This window comes from Dama dama, chromosome 12 (assembly GCF_033118175.1).
Source record: "Dama dama isolate Ldn47 chromosome 12, ASM3311817v1, whole genome shotgun sequence".
Taxonomy (NCBI): Eukaryota; Metazoa; Chordata; class Mammalia; order Artiodactyla; family Cervidae; genus Dama; species Dama dama.
Genome location: NC_083692.1, coordinates 67901289 through 67913427, shown reverse-complemented (window position 1 = coordinate 67913427; position 12139 = coordinate 67901289). Strand labels below are relative to the sequence as shown.

At 37.0% G+C, this 12139-nt stretch overlaps 1 protein-coding gene across 1 annotated transcript in view; it reads left to right on the top strand.

The window, feature by feature from the left end:
- Positions 1 to 11669, top strand: part of SPRED1 (sprouty related EVH1 domain containing 1) — a 110761-nt gene extending 99092 nt beyond the window's left edge. The window contains exons 5-7 of the mRNA XM_061157620.1: positions 387 to 539; positions 6036 to 6137; positions 8655 to 11669. Of these exons, the coding sequence (XP_061013603.1) occupies positions 387 to 539; positions 6036 to 6137; positions 8655 to 9305 (906 nt within the window). The 3' untranslated portion in view covers positions 9306 to 11669. The remainder of the gene's footprint in view (positions 1 to 386; positions 540 to 6035; positions 6138 to 8654) is intronic.
- Positions 11670 to 12139: the final 470 nt, after the last annotated feature.

The following is a 12139-nucleotide window of genomic DNA, read 5'->3' as shown; positions in this document are numbered from 1 at the left end:
AGAAAATTTTCAAAGTAACAGTTTTACTGATTCGCATTTTCTTCCTCATAATTTCTTCACTTTCTATGTACATATTACTTTTAGTTAACAGCTTTACTATAATCAGATATATCTGTCACATGGCATGGTTAGCCTTCTCATTCATCCTATATTGTTTTCTGTAAGATGGTCCATTTTGCTCATAAAGTTGAGTTTTTTTTTTTTTTAATTCATATTCTTTTATTTTGACATGGCTTCATAATGTACATTTGATATTGGGGAACTGCCATACACAGTGATGGTGCTACGTATTGACCAACTTGCTGAATTCTTGCTAATGAAGGTATTTTATTTTGTTGTTGTTTTCATATTCTGGCAACTAATGAGTTGGGGATTGTTCCCATTAGGCAGCTGAAGAAGATACTTCCAGTTCTCTAGTGAAAGATCATCTTTTCCATCAAGATACCGTGGTTACCAGTGAGCCTTACAGAAGCTCAAGACCTTCTCCCTTTGAAGGTCTGAATGCCAGAAGTGTCTACCTGCGAAGCCAAGCGAATCAGGTGAGAAAACAAATAATCTTTTCCAGCATCAGAGTCTTTTCCAATAAGTCTGACTAGAAACCTGATTAGAAGCTTATCACTTTTGTGGATCTTGTTAAAAGAACTAGTTTTTGGTTTCATCAATATTCTCTGTTAATTTCCTGCTTTCAATTTCATTGATTTCTATACTAATTCTTATTGTTTCTTTTCTTTACCTTACTTTGATTGAATCTTCTTTTTCTCGTTTCCCAAGGTACAGTTCAGTTCAGTCCAGTCTCTCAGTTGTGTCTGACTCTTTGTGACCCCATGGACTGCAGTATGCCAGGCTTCCCTCTCCATCACCAACTCCTGGAGTTTATTCAAACTAATATCCAAAAAGTTGGTGATGCCATCCAACTATTTCATCCTCTGTTGTCCCCTTCTCCTCCTGCCTTCATTCTTTCCCAACATCAGGGTCTTTTCCAATGAGTCAGTTCTTTGCATCAGGTAGCCCACGTATTGAAGTTTCAGCTTCAGCATCAGTCCTTCCAATGAATATTCAGGGCTGATTTCCTTTAAGATGGACTGGTTGGATTTCCTTATAGTCCAAAGGGCTCTGGAGAGTCTTCTCCACCACCACAGTTCAAAAGCATTAATTCTCTGGTTTATAGTCCAACTGTCAATCCGTACATGACTACTGGAAAAACCATAGCTTTGACTAGATGCACCTTTGTTGGCAAAGTAATGTCTCTGCTTTTTATTATGCTGTCTAGGTTGGTCATAGTTTTTCTTCCAAGGAGCAAGCATCTTTTAATTTCATGGCTGCAGTCACCATCTGCAGTGATTTTGGAGCCCAGAAAAATAGTCTGTCACTGTTTCCCCATCTATTTGCCATGAAGTGATGGGACTGAATGCCATGATCTTAGTTTTCTCAATGTTGAGTTTTAAGTCAGCTTTTACACTCTCTCACTTTCATCAAGAAACTGTCTACTTTGCTTTCTGCGATAAGGATGGTGTCATCTGCATATCTGAGATTATTGATATTTCTCCTAGCAATCTTGATTCTAGTTTGTGCTTCATCCAGCCCAGCATTTCTCATGATGTACTCTGCATATAAGTTAAATAAGTAGGGTGACAATATACAGCCTTGATGTACTCCTTTCCCAATTTGGAACCAGTTTGGTGTTCCATGTCCAGTTCTAACTGTTGCTTCTTGACCTGCATACATATTTCTCAGAAGGCAGGTCAGGTGGTCTGGTATTCCTATCTCTTGAAGAATTTTCCACAGTTTGTTGTGTTCCACACAGTCAAAGTCTTTAGCATAGTCAACAAAGCAGAAGTAGATATTTTTCTGGAACTCTCTTGCTTTTTTGATGATCTAGCAGATGTTGGCAATTTGATCTCTGGTTCCTCTGCCTTTTCTAAAACCATCTTGAACATCTGGAAGTTCACAGTTCATGTACTGTTGAAGCCTGACTTAGAGAATTTTGAGCATTACTTTGCTAGTGTGTGAGATGAATGTAATTGTGTGGTAGTTTGAACAATTAAGGTAGAAACTTTGATTATTAATTTTAGATCTTCTTTGCTAAAAATATATTCAGTGCTATAAATTTCCCTCTGTGCACTACTATCATTGTATCCCACAACATTTGATAAGTTGTGTTTCATTTCTTTTTAGTTCAAAATACTTTTGATTTCTCTTGAGATTTCTTCTTTGACCCTTGTGTTTAGAACTGTGTTGTTTAACTGCTACTCATTTGAGGATTTTCCAGGTATCCTCTTGTTGAATTCTAGTTTAATTCCTCTGTGGTCTGAGAATACACATTGTATGATTTCTACTCTTTTAAGTTTTTTAAGGTCTGTTTTATGTCCCAGACTGGTCTGTCTTGGTTAATGTTCCATGTAAGCTTGAGAAAATATGTATTCTGCTCTTGTTAGATGAAGTTTTCTTTAGATGTCATTGTATCCACTTGTTTGAAAGTGTTGTTTAGTTCACCTCTTTGCTTACTGATTTTCTGCTTGCTGAGCCTATCCATTTCTGAGAGAGGGATATTGAAGTTTCCAGCTATGGTAAGTGGTATATCCATTTCCTCGCCGTTTTACCAGTTGTTGCCTCATGTAACTTGATGTTGTGTTGTTAAGCACGTACACATTAAAGATTGTTATGTCTTCTTGGGGAATTTAACCCCTGTATTATATAATGCCCTTCTTTATCACTGGTAATTTTCCTTGCTTTGAAGCTCCCTCTGTCTGTACTTGTATTTTCTTTTTGCTAGTGGTAGCATGGTATATTCGGAGAAGGCAATGGCAACCCACTCCAGTACTCTTGCCTGGAAAATCCCATGGACGGAGCAGCCTGGTAGGCTGCAGTCCATGGGGTCACTAAGAGTCAGACACGACTGAGCGACTTCACTTTCACTTTTCACTTTCATGCATTGGAGAAGGAAATGGCAACCCAGTCCAGTGTTCTTGCCTGGAGAATCCCAGGGATGGGGGAGCCTGCTGGGCTGCCGTCTATGGGGTCGCACAGAGTTGGACACGACTGAAGTGACTTAGCAGCAGCAGCAGCATGGTATATTATACTTCATTCATTTACTTTTCCTTTAACAACACTAAACTGCTTTACAGATAGTGGGTGAACTCTATATTAGCAGTAATCCTTATTCCTCCTTTTATCTCTTCTATCATTGCTGTCATCCATTTCACTTTATATGCATATACCTGTATATGTATAGGTATGTAAATATATGCTGATTTTTGAGCAAACCTCTCTCTTAGTTAAGAATAAGAAAATTAAAAGTTTATATTATTTTCGCTTGTTTCTCCTAAAATGCTCTTCCATTGTCATATAGATCCAAGTTTCTGACCTATATTATTTTCCTTCTCTCTAAGGAACTTCTGTTAACATTTCTTATAAGGCAGGTCTGCCAGCAAGAAATTTCCTCAAATTTTTGTTGCCTAAGAAAGTCTTTCTCTCTCACTTTTTAAAAACTGATCTTTTTTTCATTTAAGATGTTTTTACATAATAGCTTATACCTCTTAATCCCCTTCCCACATGTTACCCACCCCTTCCCTGTCCCCACTGATAGCCACTCATTTGTTTTCTGTATCTGTGAGTCTGTTTATTTTCTGTTATATGCAATATTGTGTTAAATTTTTTAGATTCCACATATAAGTGATGTCATATAGTATTTGTTTTTCTCTGCCTGACTTATTTTACTTAGTGAAATAACCCTCCAAGTTTATATTGGTGCACATGTCAAATTTTCATTCTTTTTTTTCATGACTGAGTAGTATTCCTCTGTGTGTGTATGTGTGTGTATGTACACACACACCACGTCTTATCCATTTGTCTGTTGATGGACACTTAAGTTGTTTTCATATCTTGGCAATTGTAAATAATGCTGCTATGACCATTCCCTTGTGGCTCAGCTTGTAAAGAATCCGCCTCCAATGAGGGAGACCTGGGTTCAATCCCTGGGCCGGGAAGATCCCCTGGAGAAGGGAAGGGCTACCCACTCCAGTGTTCTGGCCTCAGAATTCCATGGACTGTGTAGTCCATGAGGTTGCAAAGAGTTGGACACAACTGAGCAAGTTTAACTTTCATATGAATATTGGGGTGTGTCTATCTTTTTGAGTTAGTGGTTTTGTTTCTTTCAGATATTTACTCAGAAGTGGAATTGTTGGATCATATGGTGGCTCTATTTTTAGTTATTTGAGAAACCTTCATACTCTTTTCCACAGTGGTTGCACCAGTACATTGCCACCAGTCTCCTTCACTTTTGAAGGATACTTTTATAGGATACAGAATTCTAGGTTGGAGGACTTTTCTCTTTACCACTTTAACTATTTCATTTCACTCTTCTTGTTTACATGGTTTCTGCAAAGAAGTCCAATGTAATTATTCCTTAAAAGTAAATTATTTTTCCTCTGGCATCTTTCAGAATTTTTTTATCTTTGATATTTTTTTTAATAGTTTGAAAGTTATATGCTTAGATGCTTTTCTTTTCTTTTCTTTTTCATTTTCCTGCTTGATATTTTCTGAGCTGCTTGGATCTGTGACTTGACATCTGACATTAATTTGGTAAATTCTTAGTCATTATTATTTCATATATTTCTTTGTTATTTTCATTTTTTTCTTCTTCTGATCATTCTATCTTGTGTATATGTACAAAATTACACATTTTATAGTTCTTCCATCATTCTTAAATATTCTGTTCTTTTTTTCCCCACTTTTTATTCTCTTTCCTTTCAATTTTGGAAATTGCTATATTCACATACTCAGAGGTCTTTTACTCAGCCATGTGCAGTCTACTAGGCTCATCAAAGGTATTCTTCATTCTCTTAGTGCTTTTGATCTCTAGCTTTGGGGAAGGGCAGGTGGTCGTATTCTTTATTAGGATTTCTGTCTCTCTGTTTGCATTGCTCATTTGTTTTTGCATTCTATCTTGCTTTATACATTAGAGTGCTTAACATATTGATCATAGTTGTTTTAAATTCCTAGTCTGCTGTTTCCAATATCCCTGTCATATCTGGTTCTGATGCTTGTTGTGACATTTCAGAATATATTTTTGCCTTTTGGTGTGTTTTTTAATATTTTTTTGATTGCTAGACATAATGTGCTGCGTAAAGGAACTGCTGTAAATAAGCCTTTAGTGATACAGTGGTAAAGTGTGTGAGAAAAGAAAGCATTCTATGTTTGTGATTAGGTCTCAGTCTTTAAGTCCAAGGCTTTCCCTCTGGATTGTGCATTTCAATTAATATATACATTTTTCCCCCTTTAGGTGGATCAGGTGGTTTGAAATGACTAGGGTTGGGTATATGGCCCTTCCTGACTCTGATGATACCATAGTAGGTCCAGCTGTGGTTCATTAGTGTTTCCTGAGGACAAGCCTTGTCGCAGAGAGTGCTCCAGCATACCTCATAATGGTTCTTCCCCTCTCCGTGCTGGGAGCATGCAGGGATTTTTCTGGTATTTACCGTGGGAACTTGGTTGAGCTGTTAGAAGGTAGACTGACAGAAGCTTGGGGACGTCCCTAGGAGTGTTTAACTCCCAGTTGTCTATCCTGAGCATCCAGCAATTTGTCAATTATAGTTGAGATTTTTTTTTCCCCCCTACCCTGACACTGGTTTCCATGGTGATCTCTACTCATGAGTCTCTGCAGTCTTAGGGGTGGGGTTTGTCCTGTCTTCCTCTCATGGATCTAAGAAGAGTTGTTGATATTTTTTGTTGTTATTCCGCTTTTTTTTTTACTTGTATTTACAGCAGAATGGCAACTTCAAGCTCCTTACATGCTGAAACTGAAACCAGAAGTGAAGTGTGTGCTACTTTTTAAATTTCATTTTAAATGTATTGAGAAAGATCTGAGTTTAAATAATAAACAGGATGACTCAAATAATGCTTTTTCTTAAAACCATTTTGAAAAACCTTACTACTAATAGATTATGGAGTTTTGAAATACACATATATAGTTTCATTAAAAACAAAATAAGAAATGTGTTCTTTTGTCACTTAACTAGGAATTATTTGTATTTTAGATAATGTTCAGTCATCCAGGCCTAGACATTCAGGACAGAAGTATAGAATATGGACAGCGGCAAATGCCCAAGGAATGTGGAGGCCTGAAGTCCCAAAATAAGGTAAGAAATCTTAGTTTTATCCTCTGATTTGGCATGTAACTAATTAACATATAAGTGAAATTTCCAGTCTTTCTAATTCTCCATGTACTTGAATTGTACTAGAGTTATTTTTTAGTGTTATAAACTTACTTATTTTTTATATATACTTCTAAACCTCATTACTTAAATTTCCTCCAGGTTTCTGGTTTGAGTCTGGGAGATTGTCACAGTGTGTTTATCACCAATAGGAATTGTTGTAACTTTCTGCATCCATCACTCCATCTTTAGTCCACACATGGAATTTTTTTAGCTGCAATTCCAAATATCTGGACAATGAAAGTTTGGAAGCCCAGTCTAAATCATGGGCTTACTTATAAACTAGTCACTGTGTCTTGTCACACTAGTCACTTGTATGGGTGAAGGGAACCGTCATTTTGATTTATGCCCGGAAGATGTACTTTTCCCCCCTAGCCTGAAACAGCCTACCAGAAAGGTGGGAGAGTATGGTGTGCTTTTCAGTCATTTTCAGAGACTTGTTTAGCCAAACCATGAATACGTATACTTTATGTTAGTTTTCTAGGGCTGTCATAACAAAATACCACAGACAGAGTGCCTTGAACAACAAAAATATATTTGCTCACAGTTCTAGAAACTGGAAGTCCAAGATCAAGGTGTGGATACATTTGGGTTCTTTCATGGCCTTTCTCCTTGGCTTGTCAGTGGTCACCTTCTGATTGTGTTCCTTTTTTTCTCTTTAACACACATTTCTGGTGTCTTGCTCTCTGTGTGTCCAAATTTCCTTTTCTGATAAGGACACCAATCAAACTGGATTAAGGCCTGCCCCACGGGCCTTAGTTTAATCACTTTTTTAAAGGCTCTATTTCCAAATGCAGTCACATTCTGAGATACTGGGGATTGGGGCCTCAACATATGAAATTGGAAGAAACACAATTCAGCTCATAGTGTTCTACCCTCTGGTCCCTCTTCTCGCATGCAAAATATATTCACCTCATCATAACACTCTGAAAGACTTAACCCATTCTAGTACCATCTCTAGGTCCAGTGTGTACGTACTAAGTCGCTTCAGTCTTGTCCGACCCTATGGACTGTAGCCTACCAGTCTCCTCTGTCCATGGAATTCTCCAGGCAAGAATACTGGAGTGGGTTGCCATGCCCTATTCCAGCGATTCTTCCAACCCAGAGATTGAACTCACATCTATGTCTTCTGCATTGGCAGGTGGGTTCTGTATCAGTAGCACCACCAAGATCTCATCTAAATACCATCTAAGTCAAGTGTGAGTGAGACTCAGTTTGATTCATCCTGAGGCAAAATTCCCCTGGGCCCTTGAGGGAAGTGGCCCTACTCCCTTGGTGATAGCGTCATTCCTGAGAATTTTCCAGGGCTTCAAGTTCTGGTTCTATTTTGTTTTTAAAATTACACTTCAGTTTATCACTTTCCTCTCATATTTTACTATAAACAGCAAAGAGGAACCAGGCTGTATCCTTAGCACTTTTCTTAGAAATTTCTGCTAAATATCCAGGTCCATCACTCACAAATTCTGCCTTCCATGAAACACTAGAATACAATTCACCTGCATTCTTTGCCAGTTTATAACAAGGGTCATCTCTCCACCAGCGTCCAACAGTGTATTCATCATTTCCATCCAGGATCCTCACCAGAAACGCCTTTAACGTTTGTGTTTCTACCAAGCTTCTCTTCATGATTACCTAGGCTTTTTATAACACACACCTCAAAACTCATTCAGCCAGTTCCAAACCCATTATCCAGTTCCAAAGGCATTACCACACTTCTGTTAGCACAGCATCCCACTCCTTGCTACTGAAATCTGTATGAATCAGGGTACTCCAGAGAAACAGAACCAACAATATGTATATATATAAAGAGAAAGACATTTGCTTTAAGGAATGGCTTATGTGATGTTGTTTAGTCTCTAAGTCATGTCCAACTCCTTTGCAATCCCATGGACCGTAGCCCACCACGCCCTTCTGTCCAGGGGATTTCCCGGGCAAGAATACTGGAGTGGGTTGCCGTTTCCTTCTCCAGGGGATCTTCCCAACCCATGGCTCAAACCCACTTCTCCTGCTTGGCAGGTGGGTTCTTTCCCACTGAGCCACCTGGGAAGCCCTCTCTATCTGGGAGGCCCTACTCCTATGATGGCATAGGTACATATTCAAAATCTTCAGAGTAGGCTGTCATGCTTGAAACCCGAGCAAGAGCTGTAGTCTGTATCCAAAGGCAGTCTGCTGGCAGAATTCTTTCCTGCTCTTTCTTGGTCAGTCTTTGTATTATTAAAGCCTTGAACTGGTTGGATGAGGGCCACCTATGTCATGGAGGATAATCTGCTATGCTTATATAGTCCACCCATTGAAATGTTCATCCAAGAAACATCCAAGAAACATCTTCACTTAAACTTGCAAACTAATTGACCAAATATCTGGGCACTGTGCCCCAGGCAAGTAGGCAATAAAATTAATCTTCACTGTTATTATTGCAATTTTCATCTCTTTCATTTTTAGGTCCCTTTGAAATCAATTCGACATGTCAGCTTTCAAGATGAGGATGAGATTGTCAGAATAAACCCTCGCGATATCTTAATACGTCGCTATGCAGACTATAGACATCCCGACATGTGGAAAAATGACCTGGAGAGAGATGATACTGACTCCAGTGTTCAGTTTTCTAAACCAGACAGTAAAAAATCAGACTATCTGTACTCTTGTGGGGATGAAACTAAGTTAAGTTCACTCAAAGACTCTGTGGTATTTAAGACACAGCCTTCCTCATTAAAATTTAAGAAGTCAAAACGAAGAAAAGAAGATGGTGAACGTTCTCGCTGCGTATACTGCCAGGAAAGGTTTAATCATGAAGAAAATGGCAGGGGAAAATGTCAGGATGCTCCAGACCCTATTAAGAGATGCATATATCAAGTTAGTTGCATGCTCTGTGCAGAGAGCATGTTGTATCATTGTATGTCAGACTCAGAGGGAGATTTCTCTGACCCCTGTTCATGTGACACTAGCGATGACAAGTTCTGCTTACGATGGTTAGCCCTAGTAGCTTTGTCTTTCATTGTACCATGTATGTGCTGCTACGTCCCTTTGAGAATGTGCCATCGTTGTGGTGAGGCGTGTGGGTGCTGTGGTGGGAAACATAAAGCTGCTGGATGAAAGCATCCAGTGCCAAAATGAGCTTAAAATCTTTGTGTCCAGGAATTAGCTAACTTGGATTTGTGGAAGCTTTTGGCAAGCATTATGCAGTCTTGCCTGGTATCCTTGGGGCCACACGTGGAGGAAGCAGAACTCATCGGTTCTTGGCATTTCACAAATGCTCGCCATGCCCTTTTCCCTGGAGTGCATGGCATGTTTTGTTACAGGTTGTCAAGAATATTTGCAAAAGGACACCATTTCTGGTTATTGGCAATATAAAGTGAACATAAAATATGATCCAACTAAAAGGGATTAAATTTTTTTGGCATTTTTGTATATTTATGCATTAGGTGATGGGACCTTTAAAGGTTTGAATTCATTAAGATATAAACTAAAAGTGCACTAGGGGACAGTTGGATTTCAATCTAAGAAAAGTTAACACTTGGGAATTGTAAGAAGTAAAACAAGTGCAACTAAATCATTTATTAGTTGTTTTTTGAAAGCAGTTTTATGTATAAATAACAAATGTTTATATTTAACTAAATAAAAGGTACGAATTATTACATATAAAGCTTTTCTTCCCCTTCCTAGTTCTGAAGTAGATGTACATATATCTACTGTCACATTCCATATATTTTGAATATTTTACTCATCTAGTTAATAACGTTTTTATTCCATGTGAATGATTTTATATTTTCATCGTCATTTCCCTTTGGCTACAGTTTATATTGAGTTATATCTGTACATTCTGGTAATCTAAAATCCTTATAAAATATTCTAATAGCCTTGAGTGACCAACTTTTTTTTTTTAAGCACAGATGTAATTGTCTAATGTTATGATGGGAACATAACACTTATTTTTATATAAAAAGAGACTGAGTAAACATTATAGAAAAAGTGAGGTTTTGGGTTGTTTTGTTTTGTTTGTGGTATTCAACCAGCAAGTTGTTTTCTTTCAGAATTTCCTCCTTTCAAAAAAGTATATTGCATTTACAGATGTTTTACAAGGTTAAAAGTGCAACTGGATAGTTATAGTCAAACAGTTTCCTCCTGAGATTTCCAGTTATCATTCTGCTAATCCAGAATATGTTCAGCTGTGTTAATAATATTTTAGCTTAATCCTCAGTGCTTATTATCACATAACAATGATAACTTTTCTCATTTTTATTTTATAAACGGACCAGAAGCAAAATTATGCTAAAGAGTGTTTTAAACTACCCCAGAAAACTATTTAATCCAACATCCTGAATGAAATATCTTGTATGTTTAAATTTATATTCTCTTGTAGAGCATTGTCCTACTGGATGTTTTATTTGCAAAGTAGTTGCATAAATGTTTCACCAAGTTGTTTGAAGTACTTTGGGGTCAAATTGTCTTTTTTTTTAAGTGTTACATTGAAACTCTAACCAAGTAAGGGGTTCCTAAAGAACATTCCCTTAAAGGGATAAAGTTGAGAAGTGTGCCTTTTTTTTAATGGCTTGAAGTTTCAGAAATGATCAAAATTAAAATCACACTACTGTTTGAAGCTCATTTTCTATGCAGGTTTTAAAATGTCATTTACATAATCATTCTTTTTACATATCACACTTAAAAGCTTATGTTAGCTTTTTTCTTTTGCCCCAGATCAAACTGAACAATGTACATAACACTATCTGTCTGTAAAATACTTTTTTTTAAGAAAGCATTTATATTTATATGACAGCTTGAACTGACAACATTGTGTATATAGATCACCTTGAAGTATTATTTCACATTGAAAAGAAGAAAAATATATTGATAACTATAGATGTTATGAAGAAGAGGTTATTTCTAGTTTTGTACTAAAAATCAATTGGTTGAACTAAGTCCAAAACATGACACCGTAGCAGCAGTTTTAAGTCTTATTTTTACTGTTTATATATTTGGATGCTGCTACACCAGATGATCTTCATCCCTGAAGTTTTCAGCTAAACTTGGTTTCCTAGAATAGACTGTTAACTTTCAAAATTACTTTTTATTGATAAAATGGAAATACTGGTTTTCCTTGTGACTGAATTTTCATATTTGTAAGTGCTGAGGTTATAATTCAGGTTTGAGCAGGTGTGAATAACTGAAGAAAATAACTTGCTGGCTACATAGGAAAATGCTGTGGAAATGAACTGTGTATATACTTCTGGGAAGAACAAATTTAATCATTTCTTCTGTTGAGCACTAATCAGTATAGTGCAACTCCTGGTTCTGTACTGTATTTTATATGCAACATATATGCTTTAATATTTTAATGTTTGTGCATTAATATTTTCAGTGTGTTTAACCACTTTGCTGCTAAGATCTTTCCGTCCCATACCCAATTTTTCCTTTACAATTTTTAAACAAGTTTCTTCATTAAAAACTATGGTGATGAAATGGTTTTCATTTTACCTTGAATCTTTAAAGTTTTAACACACCAAGGTTCCAAAGCAGTCTCGAAGGCTAACTCATAATGTTACCTGAATCCCTTATGTGGAAATTTTCTCATGAGTAAATTAGAATTATTATGTGAAAACAAACGAATAGGTTAAGTTTCTCATTCTTAAACATGTGTATAGATATGTTTGGGAGCATTTTCTCAGTCTGCATACAGATTTGACACTGCCAATTGGCTTGTCCTCTAAAGTCTTTCTTTTCAGTTTTAATCTGATAGTAGAAGCAAATGGCTAAGCAAAACTGTTTAAGTAATAGTGAATACGAAAAGTGAAAACAAGAAGGCTTTGATCTGATGGCTTATTCAGAATTAATAATTCTTAGATGATTTTCCTCTGACTTGACAGGGGAATCACTTGATTTCTGAAGAAATACGAGGTATGTAACTTCAGCACCACCTACTGGATGATTTA